The sequence below is a fragment of the Sinohyriopsis cumingii genome, chromosome 12, assembly GCF_028554795.1.
Source record: "Sinohyriopsis cumingii isolate HCF-2022 chromosome 12, ASM2855479v2, whole genome shotgun sequence".
NCBI classification, from domain to species: domain Eukaryota; kingdom Metazoa; phylum Mollusca; class Bivalvia; order Unionida; family Unionidae; genus Sinohyriopsis; species Sinohyriopsis cumingii.
In genome coordinates, this window is record NC_142972.1 from 29,772,139 (window position 1) to 29,793,170 (window position 21,032).

The 21,032-nt window shown below is 33.8% G+C and overlaps 1 protein-coding gene across 1 annotated transcript in view; it reads left to right on the top strand.

Moving 5' to 3' along the window:
* The window catches only part of LOC149786170 (uncharacterized), a 61,762-nt gene extending 41,358 nt beyond the window's left edge, over positions 1 to 20,404 (top strand). The window contains exons 9-12 of the mRNA XM_089976523.1: positions 2,199 to 2,410; positions 13,104 to 13,304; positions 14,659 to 14,833; positions 18,600 to 20,404. Of these exons, the coding sequence (XP_089832649.1) occupies positions 2,199 to 2,410; positions 13,104 to 13,304; positions 14,659 to 14,833; positions 18,600 to 18,715 (704 nt within the window). The 3' untranslated portion in view covers positions 18,716 to 20,404. The remainder of the gene's footprint in view (positions 1 to 2,198; positions 2,411 to 13,103; positions 13,305 to 14,658; positions 14,834 to 18,599) is intronic.
* Positions 20,405 to 21,032: the final 628 nt, after the last annotated feature.

Below are 21,032 nucleotides of genomic sequence, written 5' to 3' on the forward strand. Positions count from 1 at the left end.
CTTGTATAAAATTTAAACAAGGTATATTACAAACATATAGTACTAATGCATGCTGCTTTAGTGCAATTACATCTGATGTAAGTTAATTTTCAATACTGATGATCATGTAATTGTTTAAAATCCTTCTCATTGTGGAGTTCTATATTTTTTCATGCACGATCTCTTTCCCAAAATGAAATATGTTTTTACACATTATTATTTGTACTTTTGAAGCATTTTTTCTATACAAGAAATTATGTGACATACAATAAAGTGATTTTAATGACAAAATCTGTATATAAGTCGATTCATAGTATAGGATGAAGCTAAGATTTTCTAATCAAAAAGTATTAATTTATTGGCCGGCAAATATGGTATTACTCCATGTGCATGTCTATATCCAAGCGTGTCACATGGGGGAAGTGGTAACTAAATATTAGCCACAACCTTTTAAAATTTATCCACTCAATAATTGTATATGAATCTTTTCTCCTTTATTAAATTACCAGTTGCTGTTGCTAAAACATTATGTCTCCCCCACAGTACTTGCTGGGGAGGTATAAGAATCCAAACGTTTGCATGACATCATATATCACCAGTCTAGCTTTTTGTAGGGTGAGAATCCAAAATCTTACATGACATCATATAACCAGTCAAGCTATTTTGAGCATGTTTTGCTCCACTGTTTATAATGGATCACAAATTACTGACAAAAGTTATTTTCTATTTATCAGTTTTTTCATCCATCCATCCATATTTTTTGTTTCAAAGCTCCTTTTTATGTCTTTCTTTGCCTTTGAAATTATTTGTTGCCATATATATATATATATATATATATATATATATATATATATATATATAATCAGTAGTTTACCCAATGAAATGTATATATATTATAATCAATAGTGTACCCAATGAAATTTAAAATGCTCTTTTTTTCACTTTTGTAAGTTTTCTTAATTTTGTTTTTTGATGAACAGTTAAAAAATATATTGTGTTGTCTCATTACTGTCAGAGGAAAAGACTAAAGAAAATATAAAGTCATATAATAAAACAGTTATTGACTTTCGATTTTAGTTGCTGCAAGGATTTTTATCACCCCACCACCACCACCACCACTAAATGAGACTCACAAGGCCTGTGCCTTGAAAAAATGAATCCACCAAGGTTATGGCTAAGGAAAATGAAATCACAGCAGGCAGTGGCCTTGAAAAAAAAAATCCCTCAAGGTTATGCCCTAGAAAATGAGATCCATCTGGGTTATGGCCTTGAAAAATGAGATCCACCAAGGTTACGGCCAAGGAAAATGATATCTCCACTGGCAGTGGCCTAGAAAACGAGATCCCCCAAGGCTGTGTCCTAGGAAAATGAGATCCACCAAGGTTATGGCGAAGGAAAATGATATCCCCACTAGCAGTGGCCTAGAAAAATAAGATCCCCAAGGCTTTGTCATAGCAAAATAAGATCCACCATGATTATGTCCTAGAAAAATGAGATCAATCATGGTTACGTCCAAGAAAAATGATATCCACCAAGGTTATGTCCTAGAAAAATGAGAGCCACCAGTTAAGGTTATGGCCAAGGAAAATGAGATCCCCCAAGGCTTTGTCCTAGAAAAATAAGATCCCCTAAGGCTTTGTCATAGAAAAATAAGATCCACCAAGATTATGTCCTAGAAAAATGAGATCAATCATGGTTACATCCAAGAAAAATGAGATCCATCATGGTTATGTCCAAGAAAAATGGGATCCATAATGGTTATGTCCAAGAAAAATGGGATCCGTCATGGTTATGTCCAAGAAAAATGGGATCCACCAAAGCTATGGATTAGATCAATGAAATAATCCATGGTTATGGTGTCATTGAATATTGTTTTCTGGGTTTAACTCCTTGCAGCAATGTATCAGAAAGTCAGTATATTATATAATAATGCATAATATTGCACGTTGAAGGGATTACATTGAATATGGTAATCAAACTTGAAAGAGTGGACTAAGGTAGAGTTCAGATTTTCTGGCAGTTTGATTTGATAAACCCTAGCCCCACTCGCCAACCATTTAATCAGGGTTTATACTTGATTTATTTAATACATTCTTTTTTAAATGAACAATCTGGAAGATAAGATAGCAGTGGCATAATTTTGACAAAGTCAGGAAACGTTTAAGATTCTAGAAGAATACTTTGAAACCATGTTTGTTCCCTCTCTCCCACATATCTAGGTTCAGGGACCCCCATCATTCTGATTCTTTTTAATGCTGGACCAGTAAACATCACAATGTTTGCTGAAGACATAAGAGTTTCCACCATATTGGAGTGTTTCTACCCAGCCCAGGCTACAGGAGAGGCCCTGTATAGGGTCTTTACCATGTTAGGACCAGGATCTAATCCTGCAGGACGACTTCCATACACCTGGTACCGCACTGCAGATCAGGTAATTACCTATGTTTATTCCAGGCATTTGTTAACGTAAGTGATAAATAGTGGTAACAAGAAGCAAGACCCTACCCTACCCCTACCAGTGTTCCTGTTCATACAACAATGTACATAAATCACATTAATAGCACTTAGCACATACAGAACACCATCCTGATCACTGCGGTTCACATACAGAAGTTGAAGCCTGGCATGTGCACTAAATTAATTAAAGAACTGTATATGCACCTGTGCATTGTTGTTACTCAATTTCTACTGATTTCTTAATGATAGCAAAGAAAACCCAATAAAACATGGCTGATATGTGCAATTTTTATCACACAGTGATCCTGAAAGGTAGACTGGCACCATGTCTATATTGTACTAATATGCCTTAAGTACACAGTACAGATCCAGAATGAAGAACGGAGACAAATAAAATAACTGAGTGGCATTTAGGACTTTCAAATAGAGACAATGTTATTCTTTAAGATTGTTTTTATTACAGAAAAAATGAGACCAATTTCATTCTGAGGATTAAAAACAACAGGAAGCTTTTATATTTGGATTTGTTAAATAACTTTCAATTACTCTAGTGCAGTGATACTGTTTTTTTTCGCTCATAAAATGCACCTCCAATATATGTATTGTTCCCCCTTTGAGTAATGTAGGGGATACATTTTGTTTTTGTGAGTTTAACATGGGGGTACAAAAGCCCTCAATCCAAGGATGTATTGTTAACACTACCCCACCCATTTTACTATTGACCACCCACAACTTGGTTAGTATAGTAAAGACTTGCTTCTAGATGCTGTCTGATGGTGTTCTAGAAATCATCTTAAGTGTTAATTATTTTTCCTTTTCTTTCATCTGTCTGTTGTTATGATTCTATGGCCTTAAACTAAATAACAGAAAGAAGCAAAGCCAACAAGTTTAGTAAAATTAGAAAATTATTTATTTCTCTAAGTTGCAAAGTAAAAATTTAAGAGGAACTTACAGTACAGTAGTCCCCCTCTTATAAGGCCACTCCTATTGCAGCAGGGAAGTGACTTTATAATGAGGGTGGCCTTTCTAAAGGGGGATGACAAATGTGAATAGTAAATACATATGAAGAAAGTCACAAGTACATTTAATTCTAAAACATTCAATATTTTCGTTAAAAAATCACAAGCATGTTGTGAAATAAATTTAAAGCAAACTGTTTCATCATTTTCAAAATAATATTATGAATAACCATTGATATAATTTTAAAACTGTCTTTATAATTATGTTACAGATCACATCATCTGTCACTTTGTTGGTAACAGTCTAAAAAACAAACCAGTCTCGTCACAATTAAAAATATCCTTGCTATCATATCTCCTGCATATATCGTTTAGGCTTTTGTTCCAATCTTCGACAACTTCATTATTATCATCAACTGATTCTCCACTAAGGACAGAACACTTATTATTGTGTCGGACTTGAAATCTGTGCAACCATCTGTTACTTGTGGTAAAGTTGTCATATCCCATTCAACTGACAAAATTGTTTCTTTTTCTTGGGTCATTTGAACAGTGAGTGGAATTTTCTTAGCACGAGCAGTGCAAAACCATTCAAAAACCTTGTCATTCAAATCAGGATACAAACATCTCTTGGCTCAAACAATCTTCCTTTCTCTGTCCATTTCACCTTCCCACTTCTGCAGAATTGTTTCCTTATCTTTCATGATATTGTTTATTGGAGTCTTTCCGACATCAGTTTTCTGCAAGGATCCTTGACCCACCCACTCTTTTCAGTCGGTTGAATTAATTTCACTTTCTCCTCTAAACTGAGAATTTTTCTTTTCCTCGATGACATGTTGATCTTTTTGCAGTAAGTTATTCATGTTGCCAACTACAATACTGGTAAAACAATTTTTTATGCATCTAAACAAATTGCAGTGTGTTTTTAAAAGGAAGTCATCTTGTCACGTGATTCGTTAGTCGCAGTCTGGTACCCTATTGTTTTTATACATTTCTTTACACTAAGTGAGAGAAGCCAAAATGGCTTCGATATGTACCATTAACATCACGCAGATTTGACCTCGTGGCCGTTATCTTGACAATTACTGTCAGTTAGGTAATAGCCACTAATTATCAAAGTGAACAAGCTCAACATCTTACTAAGAGAAGCCATAAAGGCTATCAAACCATTTTCCTGCTGACTTGTGTATTGTACATCAATACTGCCACTTCTCAGGTGTTACTACTGTTCAATAATTGTAATCTTAACAATTATCGGAGTCACTAAACCGGATATCTTATGATAACACAGCAGGAAGGCTAATTGGATTATATGTACTTAACCTTTTTGTATGGATTTAAATTTGAGTCTTTCTCAGCTTTATGGAATAAATGTGGTTTCTCATGAGGCTTAAATGATAAAATATTAACCTTAGTGGTACATGTACTTGAGTCAACACTTCTTTCAGTAACGTAAACCTGACATTGGGAAACAGAAATCGGATTACTTAACACACATATGAATAAAATAATGGTTCTGGATACATATTAAAATAAAATGCAGCCGCGTGTGAGGGGTAAATTTTATATTATTGCACTAATATGCTGGCCTCTGGTCGCGTTACCGGGTGGCCTTTTGTGAGGGGTGCTTTTGAACACAAACTCGTCAGTGCCAGTGGATTCTGGCCATAAGGAGTGGGTGGCTGCTGGTCGGGGTGCTGTTCAAGAGGGGGACTACTGTATTGTGAATTAAATCCCAAATAAGTCAAAAGTTTAGAAGGTTCAAATGAATTCCAATATTGAATGTGCTGATCTACCATTACTCTTGATTATGGTGATGCACCAATAGTCTTGATGTATCATGATGATATAATCCAGAATGTCTTTGAATGAATTCACAATTATCCCAAATAATGTTTTAGTCCTCAAAGTCAATGAGCACTTTGTAATTCCAGTTGATAATTTAAATAAATGATTCCTCTCAATTTATATCTGAATGCAACAGTAACTGATTTCATAAAATGAACTTGAAACAGAATGAATAATTTTGCTTACCTTATCCTGTATATAATAATTTGATTTGACCTAAGACAATACAATGCGCATGATGTCAGTTGCAAATGCACTTCCGGAACATTCTAATTTTAAAAAGAAGACTTTGAACTCAGATGTCAGTAAACAACTTACTTATAGTGTACAAACTTGACAACTCAGATACACAAAAAAACTATCCTCAGTCATGGAAAAGGTGAAGCATACAATATAAATAAATATACATAACACCTACCTACCCTTATAAAGAAAAAGATTTCATAAAATAAAAGCTTTGTTTTGCATATTAGTCAAATATACATATGATACATATTATGAATATTTAATTTAATTTAATTTGTTTTTAATATTTTTTTTTGTTATATACTGTACTATGGGTAATGAAACATTGTATCTTTGCTGAATTGTTCCAAAATCAGTGACAGTTTTGATAAACAACTTTTTTAAAATATTCATTTAATCTTTCTCAGAGTAAGAATCATTAAGTTGAGTCAAGGTCATATCAGGACTACATGATATTTATTGTGTGCGAATTGGTAACAAACTTCTATTTTTTTCCAGAAGAATGAACTTTTGAACCTCATCCAGGAATCTGTTTTGCATCTTAGTTGTATAACTGATATTTTGATACATTTTGTTGGGCTTAAAACACTTGACACATTAAGTTGTACTATGTTGGGACCAGTTTGGGCTGAATTTTATTTTATTCAGATTATTGAATTCAGGTTTTGTTTTCTTCCCTGGAAATACAAGTGTTCTGACAAAATTCTTGGACAAAGACATTCACTGGAATTTATACTGAAGTCATAAGTGGAATAATATTTTCTGTGATTCAACAAGAGACTGTTGACACATTAGCACTTCGTAAATTATTACAGACATCATCACCTTCAATTTCAGATCTTTTCGGGACTTGAACTGAGTTTCATTCAGGACTTTTTATTACTAGGTCTTGTGTTTTTAATTCTTGGATTTTTTGTGATTTAATTTGCAATACCATAATTTTTTTTTCTTCTCATTTTTCACTTTATTATGTAGGGAAATAAATTATTTGTTAAATTTTACAAAGCTTGTTGTCTTCACTCTTTTCTATTTCTTATATTAGGAGCATATCCTCATAACAGAAAATTGGGCGCTCATCCTTGGGATACAAATTTTGCTAAAATATTTCAGAAAACTTTGCTTTTGAAATTTAAATGCCTCTAGTTTCAGAATTTTAAAATCCAAAATATTATTTCACATTTTAGAAATCTTTAGTGAAATCAGGAAGCTTTTTACAGTGCCATCAAAAGTGGAGATCATTATTTCAATTCCTACTCAGGGACAGTTAGACTTCTTGAAAAAAGATGAATTAATTCAGCTTGCCAGAAAATATGATCTTTCTGAGGCTAATGCTTCTTTAACAAAGCAAGAAATAAAAAACATTTTGATCCAGTATTTGGTGGAAAAAATTTTTTTTGGATAAAAGTGCTTTGGTTTTGTTCAGTAAGTCTGTATCAGACTCTAACATAACAGTAAAGGAATTAAAATTAAGATACAAGATGGAATTAGAGTTAAGAAAGCTTGAACTTTAGAAAGATAAAGAGGAAAAAAAATGCAACTGGAGAAAGAGGAGAAACAAATGCAAATGCAATTAAATAAGGAGGAAAGAGAGAGGAAAATGCTGTTGAAGAAAGGGGAGAGAGAGAAACAAATGCAGTTACAGAAAGAAGAAAAATAAATGCTATTGGAGAAAGAGGAGATAGAGAAATAAATGCAGTTACAGAAAGAAGAGGAACAAATGCAAATGCAACTAGAATTGCAGAGAGAAAGAGAGAAGGAAGAAAGGGAATATCAATTTAGATTAAGAGAATTAGAGATGGCAAGTGAAAAGCACACTCCCACTTTACATAAAATTCAAATTTTGATGTTACAAAGAATATTAGGTTAGTGCCCCTTTTTAGAGAAAATAAATTAGACAAATATTTTCCTCATTTTGAAAAAATTGCTGAAAATTCAAAATGGCCAAGGGAACATTGGACTCAATTATTACAGAGTGCACTTTTTGGCAAAGCCTGAGACATTTATGCATCGCTGTCAGTACAGCGGAGTGCTGACTATGATCTGGTTAAGAAATGCATCTTAATGGGTTATGAGTTAGTCCCAGATTCTTATCAGCAAAAATTCAGGAACTATGAAAAAGAAACTTGACAAACTCGTGTCAAATTTGCAAGAGAAAAAGAGCAGCTATGTGATAGGTGGTGCTTAGCCAAGAAAGTTGATCAACATTACAAAAATCTAAGACAACTTGTATAACTTGAAGAGTTCAATAAATGTGTCCATAGTGAGTTACACTAAGACTTATCTTGATGAGCATAAGGTTGAAACCTTGGAAAATCCTGCTTGTGCTGCTGATGAGTATTCCTTAGCTCATAAAGTTTCTTTTGTAAGCAAGTCTTCCACTCAGCAGTCTTCTGGTAAAGAAAAATTTCAGCCAAATACTAGCCCTTCTAAATTTTAATCTGGTACAATTTTTGTAAATCAAGTTTCTGATAACAATGATCAGAAATCCTTATTTCTTCCTATGTGTACTTATTGTAAGAAGAAAGGACACATTATTTCTGATTGCTACAAATTGAAAAATAAGCAACAGAATCAAGACAGACCTATTCCTAATGCTCTTATTTCTAAGAGGTCAAGGTCACAGTCATGTATTGAAAGCAATACATTGTTGGGTCTAATAAGTCCCAGTCTGATTTTATTATGGAGAATTATTAACCATTTATGTGGAAGGGTTCTATATCACTCTTGGATGATTCAGCCATTCCCATCCCTATTAAAATTTTAAGGGACACAGGAGCTTCTTAGAGTCTTTTATTATCAGATACTTTGTCTTTTTCTGAGAAGTCTTCTTCTAATGAGAGTGTTCTTATTCAGGGAGTAGAGTGTGGCTTTGTTAATGTTCCTCTCCATTGTGAAAATTTATCATCAGACTTAGGCTCAGGACCCATGACAGTCGGAACAGTGCTTCTGTACCCATGGATGGCAATTCATTTATTACTAGGCAATGACCTAGCTGGAGATAAGGTTGTGGTTAATCCACTTGTAACTGACAAGCCTTGTTTGGATCAGAAAGAAGTCGATCCTATTGAAAAAGAATTCCCTGATTTATACTCAGCTTGTGCAGTTACTAGAGCTATGGCAAAGAAAGCTCTTGACAGTGATGTTGATAAGAAAAGTATTCCTTTAGCTGACACATGTATTGGTCAGACTTTTGATGAGGTAATTTTCACTCCTTGTTTAGATCAGTCAAAGGGTATTGATCACAGGGATCCTCTTTTAACTACTCATTCTCTTTATTCTAATCAGGGTGACAAACAACAATCACTTGTCATTGAACAAGAAAAAGATCGTGAGACCACCTGTTTGTTTCAAAGGGCAATTAGTGAAACTGAAGCCACATAAGTACCTGTTTGTTATTTCATTAAAAATGGGATTCTTATGAGAAAATGGAGACGTGCCGAGGTACCAGCTGGTGATGAGTGGTCAGTGAACTATCAAATTGTAGTTCCAAAATCATACAGACAGGAAATACTTAGTCTCGACCATGAAACTCATTTGGCTGGTCATTTAGGGATTACTAAGACTTATCACAAGATCTTGAATAACTTCTGTTGGCCAGAAATTAAAGGTGATGTTTGTAAATATAGTAGATCTTGTCATACTTGTCAAATGGTAGGAGAACCCATTCAGAAGATACCTAAGGCTCATCTGTAACCTGTTCCTGCATTTGACAAACCATTTAGCAGAATTATAGTAGATTGTGTTGGTCCCTTACCTAAGACCAAGTCAGATAACCAATACTTGTTGACTATAATGTGTGCATCAACAAGATTTCCAGAGGCAATTCCTCTGAGGAATATTAAAACTAAAACAATTGTAAAAGCTTTGATAAAGTTTTTCACTCAGTTTGGCCTTCTCAATCTGTCCATTCTGATCAAGGGTCAAATTTTATGTCTGGAGTTTTCCAGCAAGTTATTTTTACTTTTGAAAATTGAAAACCCTTTTTGAATAGCTTCTTTTTTGGCTTCAGTATTTTGAAATTTTGCTCTTTTAATGACCTTAGATTTGGGGTGCCAGTAGATCTCTTTCCTGGAAAATGGTGTTTAGGTAAGTGGGGACAGATTTGTAAAACCCTTGTACATTATTTTGGCCTTTTCAAAAATATATTTGTTCATGTATTGGTAACACTTTGAATATTTGCAAGTTTTTTACATGCCCTTTCCTGGAGTCTGGAAATTTTTCTCATATTTCTAGCAGTTCTGTTCCCCCAAATTATATTACAGTAGTCAAGATGTGGTTGAATGTAACTTTTGTAAAATGTTACTTTGTAATATAATAGAATGAAGGAGCCAAAGATAAGTGTTTATTTTCTTTGAAATATAATTTACATGATGAGACAATTGCCGGTTATTACCATCAAGTATTCCAAGAATTATATCTAAACATGTCATTTTCAGATCAGTGTAGATGTATTTATTCCTCTAGCAGTAATGATGACAACACAACCAGCATAATAAATGTCCTATGATATTTATTGCACTTACTGAATAATTTCAGTCCTATGCCATTTATAGCACTCACTGAATAATTTCAGTCCTATGATATTTACAGCACTTATTGAATAATTGCAGTCCTGTGACATTTACAACACTCATTGAATAATTGCAGTCCTATGACATTTACAGTACTCATTGAATATTTGCAGTCCTGTGATATTTATAGCACTCACTAAATAATTGCAGTCCTATGACATTTACAGTACTCATTTCATAATTGCAGTCCTGTGATATTTATAGCACTCACTGAATAATTGCAGTCCTATGACATTTACAATACTCACTGAATATTTGCAGTCCTGTGATATTTATAGCACTCACTGAATAATTGCAGTCCTATGATATTTACAATACTCACTGAATAATTGCACTCCTATGACATTTACAGTACTCATTGAATAATTGCAGTCCTATGACATATATACCACTAATTGAATAATTGCTGTCTTATAACACATGTATAGCACTCATTGAATAACCTGGGAGGCCCCGAGTGGCCGAGTGGTTTAAAGCACTCTCCGCTATGGATCACTGCCATCTCACCTCTGTCTGCATGGGTTCGAGTCTCGGATTCAGCCAATGTGGGTACATGAGAAAGCTTGCCAGTAGCTTTTTGTGGGTCAGTGGTTCTTTCTGGTGTTTTCCCGGGTTCTTCCTCCACCATTACATTGAATAATTGCATTCCTATGACATTTATAGCACTAATTGAATAATTGCTGTCTTATAATACATGTATAGCACTCATTGAATAACTACAGTCCTCTGACATGTATAGCACTCATTGAATAATTGCATTCCTATGACATGTATAGTACTTATTAAATAATTGCAGTCTTATTATATATATATATATATATATATATATATATATATATATATATATATATATATATATATATATATATATAGCACTCATTGAATATTTGCAGTCTTAGCTCGCAAAGACTCCAATAAGAATGAAATATTTTTGAGAGTTTCAAAATTTTAGATGGAATTAAGCACTCAAGTAAGATTTTTCTATACATCATACCTGTGTATATATGATAATTAGTTATCATTCCGTGCCAGCTAGGAAATAGTGATCGGCAAATCAAATAGCAAATAATTTAGATAAATGGGGTCTTAATTCTATAATTGGCTTCTCAACAGTTTTTGTATAATTTTTTATATGATTTAAATTTCAAAATTGTTTAATAGTAAATTGGAACTGAGTTTCACATGCCATTAAAGTAAGTATGTTTATCACATGACTGCCATAATAATTAGGTCAGTATTTATAATACCCCCTGTTATTTCAAGATGTTCTAACATTCATATCGTGTTTTAATACATACTTATTTTCTGAACTGTAGCATTTGTGTTGTATGAGTGAAACTCCACGTTATGAATTACTTACCTGCCATAACACTTGTTATGCTAAAAACATGATTGTCATAACACTTGTCATGCTAAAAACATGATTGTCATAACACTTGTCATGCTAAAAACATGATTGCCATAACACTTGTCATGCTAAAAACATGATTGTCATTAATCTTCAGTAAAAGAAAAAAGCCACCACTTCAGTAAGTACCGATAGCATATATAAACTTCAGTAAGTACCGATAGCATATATAAACTTCAGTAAGTACCGATAGCATATATAAACAGCAGTCATAAACAGCAGTCATGATTGGAGCTGAAGTAAAACTATCATTGGGGCAGTTTAAATAGCAGCAATTAAAAGGCAAAGAGGTCTGGTATAAAACAGCATTTCATGTATTACTTAATTGGCTGACAATAGCTAGTGTGATTTATTAAGTACTTTGAAGACTTGTGTGGTTGAGCCCATTTTGCTAATTTGCATAGGTAAAGTTCACAAAGTGAAACAAGTCAGTATAGGTAAATCAAAGAGATGCTAGATGTGTGTTGAAGAACACAAGTTGTTACATATCATTGCCTTGAATGAGAGTTTTTAAGCCATTTTTATTAAATATTATTGACAAGTTTGTGAACAGTGGCAACATTTCATTGAAGTCAGATTTTACTCCATATTAAGTACAAAGCATGATTATTTCAGAAGACAGAATAGTGTTCAAATGTGATTCATTTTTGAAGCCGATTCAGGAAGCAATTAGCTATCGGCTATGATGGAGTTTTACTTTATGAAGCACACCAGTAAGAGGAGGAATTTCATTCTTTGCACATCCTGCAAAACAAAATATCAACATATATCATTCATGTGTGTAACATATCTGTTGAAATAGGAGTACCACCTGTATGTAACATATTTGACATGCTGAATTAAACACTTGGATTATGTGATGTCTATTCATTTTTCTGTAAAGACAAGCATATCTGTGATCAGACTGCATCAGATAGTTTTCACATTGCAAAAATTATGTTCATCCAAAACAACTCTGTTCTGACCATGATTCAGAGAATCCAGCAGAGAAGTTTCAACATCATTCATCCAGTCTCTAGTGAGTGTAGTGATGAACTCAAATGACACTTTCTTTACCATCAAACCCCTTATTGAGCTATTGACAGCAACAAAGACAGCATCTTATTAAGCCTATATTTTGCCATCCAATCATTTTTAAGGATAGAAACATTGTGTATGTTTTTGATGTCAGTATGGTTGTGATCATGTGAGTGTTTGTACATACATGTATTTGTATGGCTTTTTTAATTTTAATCTCACAGTAACTTTATTTAAGATGTCAGAGCACAGCAGTAATATATATTTATATGTTTATTAATGTGAATTTATGGTTTTTTATGGGTTTGAATTCTCATGGTTTGGGGGAAAGTTATGTTTTTTTGGTATTTAATCAGAAAAAAAATCAGTTATCATGTGGCCTTTCATTTAGGGTCTGTAGCGAGATTAGGAAAAAACACAAAAGATCCCATCACAATATCAGACTTGCACTAAGTTAGGATATTTTGTTATCCTAATGACCAACTGACCATGTACTCAAAGATATAATTGTATTTAATAATAATAATAATAATAACGATCATCATCATCATTTAATATTAATAATCTATCAGTTGAGAACATTTCATCAACTTTATTTTGTCCTAAAATTTGTTTTAGATTCCAAACATGACTGATTACTCCATGACAGGCCGAACATATAGGTACTTCAAAGGAGACCCACTCTATCCTTTTGGCTATGGACTGTCCTACACAGAATTCCACTATGATTCCATCAGCTTTGTGGGTTCTATACAGGCTGGAGAATCCCTAGTAGTGAATGGAGAAATTACCAATTTAGCAGGAATTGATGGGGAGGAGGTCTGTGAAATTGATTGATTTTTAATTGTTTGATTGAAGTTGATCACATCAGGTACCTATCAAAACATATTAGTATCTTCACTTTGGAGATGACTAAAATATTGATATTGTATTGAATTATATAGAGAATATTACTTGTATCGAGTGAATAACAAATTTCATTGAATGGGTGAAAATACTCGAGTTTTTCACCCACTTGAGGAAATATATCCATTATTCACATATAAAACTCCGATTTTCTTCTCTTTTGTTCAAACAAATGGTTATTCCAGTAACCATGTTTTGGATCCAGGGAAGGTACTTTCAATGAGGATTAGTCACACATAGATGCAATTTATATGAATGTCTATTGACTGGAGTGAAAAAAAATAAAAAATTTACTCTAGTAAAGAATTATTTCTCTTGGAAAATTCACTAATTGACAGACTAGCATACAATAAAAAAAATCATAATATATACTGCTAGGGATATAATAATTTGTATAATGGATTCAGCCTCCAATGATGTATGTTTTCTTGTTAGAGTTTTATCTTTGTAGTCACTCTCCTCATTAACAATATGAAACAGTATGAATTTTTATTAACACTATATTGTGTTGGTGAGAGCTGCTTTGCTGTTTTTAAGTGATAATATAAGACACATTTATGATTTAAACATGAAATATGGTTAGAGCACTACAAAAACTGAACATTCAGCCATTCACATACCAGGGCATGAAATAAGCGAAATGACAAACTAACAAAAAGAGATAGAAAGAGAGTTGGCCTTGCAACATTTTCATATTTAATTGATAATAATTGATTTTAGAACATTTTAATAGGTTTAAGGAACAACAGCAATAACAACAATAAAGCACCAAATACATTTCAGTATGTGTGCCTTGTGACCAAGAAATTTACCATATGTTGTCAACAGGCTATTGCAACTTTGTATTATTGATTATGTAAACACTAGGTAAATCCCAAGGAAAGTGTACACATACCATTACAAAAAACCATATTCTTGTAGGTTACTTGGTGTAAGTTCAGTTTCAAGGTTTTCATCCAGCTCGTATAATTTCTCTCTCTTACTCCAGATTTCTGACAAATTTTTATCTTAAAACCAGGCCGATTTGGGTATTTCCAGGTAATGCAAATGATAACATCTGAACTCAGATTTACTTAGAATATATTGTGTATGCTACTGTAATTTGATTGAATAATGGCCATGGCAATTTTTCACTGAGTATTCCTAAAAGGACAAATATTGCTTAGCATACATTATATGACTTAGAGGTTAGAGATTGGAAATTTAAGACATTAATTATTGATGGAGGGAGTAAGCAGATGGCTGTATTTTTATTTCTTCTTACCAGGTGGTACAGGTGTACATTTGGTGGCCAGACACTCGAGAGCAGATGCCTCAAAGACAACTGGCTGCGTTTGACAGATTTTTTATCCCTAGATTCTCCTCACTACAGTTTAAATTTACCATTCAACCAGAAACTATGGCTGTCTGGACAGATGACAAGGGATTTGTAATTCAACCAGGTATACAGTTCAAATTTACATACATGTGTCTTCAGTACTAGTCCACAATTCACACAAATATCAGTACTCTTATTAATCCAACTCAAAATTATTGCATTTCCATTGTATCATAGCCTTAGATCATCACCCATTGTATTGTAACATAGCCTTAGATCATCACCCATTGCATTGTAACATAGCCTTAGATCATAACCCATTGCATTGTATCATAGCCTTAGATCATCACCCATTGCATTGTAACATAGCCTTAGATCATCACCCACTGCATTGTATCATAGCCTTAGATCATCACCCATTGCATTGTATCATAGCCTTAGATCATCACCTATTGTATTGTATCATAGCCTTAGATCATCACCCATTGCATTGTATCATAGCCTTAGATCATAACCCATTGCATTGTATCATAGCCTTAGATCATCACCCATTGCATTGTATCATAGCCTTAGATCATCACCCATTGCATTGCATCATAGCCTTAGATCATAACCCATTGCATCATATCATAGCCTTAGATCATTACCCATTGTATTGTATCATAGCCTTAGATAATTACCCATTGCATTGTATCATAGCCATAGATCATAACCCATTGCATTGTATCATAGCCTTAGATCATTACCCATCACATCATATCCCTAGATTATTGCCTATTGCATTATATCATAGCTTTTAATCACCACCCATTGCATCATGTCATAGCCTTGGATCACCACCCACTGCATTGCCTTAGATCATAACTGATTGCATTGTACCATTAGCTTTAGATCATAACCGATTGCATTGTATCATTAGCCTTAGATCATTACCCATCACATCATATCATAGCCCTAGATTATTGCCTATTGATTGCATTATATCATAGCTTTTAATCACCACCCATCACATCATATCATAGCCTTGGATCACCACACATTGCATTACATCATAGCCATGGATCATTACCCATTGCATTATATTGTAACACCCCATGTGTTATATATCGAATAGACCAGAGTTCAGGACTTAAAAATACTTTTTATAAATAATAAAGGTGAGAAAGAACATGCCTTTCAATATTGCATAGTGGCTTTACATCAACACAGTGTTTGTCACAACACTATCAACGTCTGATAATATAGAGCAGTCTGTTTTGTCTAAATACCAAAAATTCCTGTGCATATTAACAGCTAAATTTATTAGATTGACTGTAGCACTTTCTGACATAGTATCTCAATGAAAAAGATAATTTTAGTACTTGTGTACTTGAGCAGTGTGGTGGGAGATAACAGTGGCTTTATAAAGAATTATATGATAATTATAAAGCATTTAAACTCTATAGCAATCATGTAATAAATCTACTTAAAATTTTATATAACAGTTTGATTCAATTTTGAGATTCTATAGTATCAAAGTTAATGTTCGTTATGTAAAAAAAAACATAATTTATGGTTTTTGATTGGATTTAGAATTTATGGCCAAAATTCTTTTCTACTTATATGTTCATACTTTGCCACTCTGACAGCTATCTGCTGGTGCACTGTCTGCACTCATATTTATAGACTCCTATTCACATCACATGACCTTAGTTAGCCAGTCATTGTTTATCCTTCTCAGGGCTAGCCATGGTGATAACCAAGTCAACAGTTCAGACTGTATGGGAAAATCACTCTGAACACAAAATTTAGACAGAATTAAGTTTTCCTCTCTGTGTCTGTGGCATGTGTTCTTACTTGTAATCTGATCTATATATTCATACCTATGATTACGTAGAACTGAACAAAATGGACAAGTGAATTTCAATGCAAATCGAGCAAGAGTGCAATGTACCAATGATGCAATGAGTCGTAATACAGTTAGAAATAGCCGGGCTGTCTATCAAATGCATACTATTGTGCACATTAAAGTAAAATATGTTCTACATAGCCAAGAAATTACAATAATGAACATTTACATTAGTTCTAACTTATTGTTCAACAAAAGTCTGACAAGAGAAATGTGATTCTTCGGCTGGGCACATTGATTCAGTCACTATCCTGCGTCTCCGTTGTTTTGGTAACAAACTCCACTGGATGGTTGAAGTCACTAATTTATGGACTGTACTCATATTTCTGGCTCTGATATTCCAAATTTCAGAAAGGTAAGTTAATTCACTTCCTAAACTATTGATGAGAAATTCCAGCACAACACACGCATGGTCCAACATGGAAATGAATAGGGCACAATAACCACTAACATGCAGACTTCTTTCCACTTAATGCTGATGTTCCAGGGCTTGTAGAACTGTCGATGTCTTTAGATGAATTCCTTGATGAATTCATTAATACTCATGACAACAGCATGACATTATGATTAAGAGGACCAGAGCAAGGTGTTATACTCACATTTAGTATAAAACACAGAGTACACATTTATAAGAGATGCAGATGGCAATCTAAAGAACAGTGGGTGGGTGGCATATGTTCAGGAATGGAAGAAACAATGCACATGTGGTAGATGTTTTCAGCGATGGATAAACATAACGTGATCAAATATGCCAGTCTTGCAGGTCAAACTTCATCTCACATCTCAACATTCAACATCAGATAATTTTGGCACATTAAGTGGAAAATGTTTGTGCATGCAAAACTCCATTTACAATACCATTAAAGAATTACAATATATAGTGAACTGCATCATGTTTTTCTGACTTTGTTTCATGTTTTTGCATTATTATTATTATTATTATAATCATTGGAACATGAATTTAGTTCTTGATTGTGCCTAGTATTCTGGTATGTTGAATTAGATATTACAATATCATAGGGGGGCCCCGAGTGGTCTAAAGCGCTCTCTGTTACGGATCACTGCCATCTCACCTCTGTCTGTGCTGGTTCGAGTCTCGGATTCAGCGAATGTGGGTATGTGAGAAAGCTTGCCAGTAGCTTCTCATGGGTCAGTGGTTCTTTCCGGGGTTTTCCCTGGTTCTTCCTCCACCATTAATACTGGCTGCCATGTATAGCCTATTGTGTGCTGAAAAATGGCATTAAACCCAACAACAACAACAACAACAATATCATAGCCTTAGATCATCACCCATTGCATTGTATCATAGCCTTAGATCATCACCCATCAGATCATATCATAGCCATAGATCATAACCCATTGCATTGTACCATAGTATTAGATCATAACCCATTACATTGTATCATAGCCTTAGATCATCACCCATCACATCATATCATAGCCATAGATCATAACCCATTGCATTGTATCATAGTATTAGATCATAACCCGTTGCATTGTATCATTGCCTTTGATCATCACCCATCACATCATATAGCCTTAGATCATCACCCATCACATGATGTCATAGCTATGGATCACTACCCATTGCATCATATCATAGCTTTGGATCACTACCCATTGCATCATTTCATAGCCTTAGATCACCACCCATTGCTTCATATCATAGCCTTAGATCATCACCCATTGCATTATATCACAGCCTTAGATCATAACCCATTGCATTTTATCATAGCCTTACATCATAACCCATTGCATTGTATCATAACCTTAGATCATCACCCACTGTATCATATCATACTTTGGATCATCACCCACTGTGTCATATTATCGCCTTAGATCACCACCCATTGTGTCATATCAGAGCCTTAGATCATCACCCATGGTATCATATTATAGCCTTAGATCAGCAAATGCTTGGTAAATGGTGCTTGACTTCATCTGTAAAAAGTTTTAATGTTATCACCTTTATACATGAATTATTTGTTTCTTATCTCTACAGGTAGGATAGGTTTGTCTGTAGGTGGTCAACAACCTGGACAGAAGAAAACAGTCCCATCTAATGTCATCACAGGCGAGTTTGTCATCAGAGGTTCAAAAGTGCTGAGCAGGTTTTGAGGAGAGACCTGATTATCAAGAGCAATGTACAATCCTTAGTTGGTAGAAAATAGTCTGATACTGTGTTGTTATGCAGTAATTATGTATATAAGATGATTAGTACAATTTTATTTTCAAACGATAATTATGGTTTTTGATAAAAATAGAAAAAATTAAATGCTGGTATTAGCTGATCTTGCAGACATTATTGTTAATCTGACATATGTTGTATTTACCTTACATCCAACTTCAAACAGAGAACAAGGCTACAATTGCATAATGCTCTGGTAAATCAAAATACACACTGTTTAGTCTGCTGCCGATTTCACGTGGATAGCAGGTACCCAGATGCTGCCGCATTATCCTACATCAGATCTGAATTGCTGCTGTTGTATTTGGCTGCCTGTTACACATGTTGGGATCATTTTATGGCTGCTGATTCAAAAGTATGATTGGTTTTCAAGCAATATGTTTAACTGTATAATTGCAGATCAAGAAAACCAAATTGCAAATCAAGAATACCAAATCGCAAATCAAGAAAGCCATTCAAAATGTTAGATATTTGTGAGTGCAGTCAAGAAGAGAATTGACATCCTACGCTTCATGTAATGTTGCAGTGCAGCTTTTATTAAACATATCTTCTGTAACATTCCTTTTTACATCTACAGCTTGGATTAAACAACTTTTTTGTAACATTCCTGTTTAGAGATTTTTAAAAACATTTTTTGTGTAACATTCCCGTTTACACCTATAATGTACATATCACCTACATTGGCAATGAATGGCATGACTTTTATCAGTCATCTTTTACTTGTGATCTCTTGGCCAATTTTGGCTAATTTGTGTATATTACTTTAACATTCACAGTAACGGTTGTTAGAAGTTAGTGAAAGTAGATGAGTTTACAGGTATATTTTTGATTCACTAATTTATAAACTCTTTGCTAACTATTGTTGTCTTTATAACAATATGACACGTGGCAAAAGTGTATAACTTTTGTATGTAAATAGATGTAATAATTAATATCTCTATTATACCTAAGCTGTGTATTATGCATGTTTTTGGTTGCTTGTCTTTGTATTTATGTTCCCACTCATTCATCTTAATTTGCTTCTGTCCATTCAGCTATCAACCCCAAGCAGCTTGCTGTTTAGAGTGCGGCAAGACCACTCAGCATACAGAAATGAAATTTCATTAGCTTATTTTTTTTTATGTAAATGAGCTGAGTAGATTTTCATGCCATTACAGTAGTGTTTCAAACCCAGTCCAATGAAGTGTACAGTATTGACCAGAATGACCTCTGATTACACAGACTTGGAAAGCTATAGTGCACAAGAACCCCCAAAAATTAGTTAAAAGTCATGCATATTAAAATGTACTCTGTGCAGTATACATAGCATGTAAAAGTCCTAAGGTCAAGATATAATATATAAAAAATCTACCTAAGCAAATAGAAATCTGGTTTGGTCATCAGATAATAACAAAACCTTGACCTAATGATGTAAAACTATGAAATTTAAGACACCATGACATTTTTTGGCAATGGAGTTGTACTAATAGAGATGTATATAGTTATCTACTTTGATCATGGTTCACACAGTCAGGGAGAATTTTTGTCAAGCCATTTTTAAGGATTTTTCAAGTTTTCAATTAGAATTTTCAAATTTTCAATTAGTGTTTTGACTTTTCTCCATAAATTACATTGTAATCTGCTAGTCTTGTCTTTGATCTGTCAGATGTTACTCCCTGTTTTATTTTGTTTATTTAATATTTTTGACAATAGATAAAACAAAACATCTAAACATTTTGTATTCCCACAAATAAATTCTAGGCTTTTATGGCAAAATTCAGAGTTTTACAAGAATTTTCAAGACAACCCATCACATTCAAGGCTTTTACAAAATTATATGAGACATTTTAAAGACTGAATCATGAAAAGGTAAAACACAAAATTGAACCCAAGCTTGTGAAGCATGAAATATGGCTCACATTGATCTATTTTTGTGATTAAGGTATATTACTCAGCTAGATGCATTCTTTAACCAAGTTTTACAGGATACAAAATGTGTACGTGGTCATGATCTTAATACATGTATTCAGGATGCACACAAATCTATTTGGTCATGATCTTACTACATGTATTCAAGATGCACACAAATCTATTTGGTCATGATCTTACTACATGTATTCAAGATGCACACAAATCTATTTGGTCATGATCTTACTACATGTATTCAAGATGCACACAAATCTATTTGGTCATGACCTTAATACATGTATTCAGGATGCACACAAATCTATTTGGTCATGACCTTAATACATGTATTCAAGATGCACA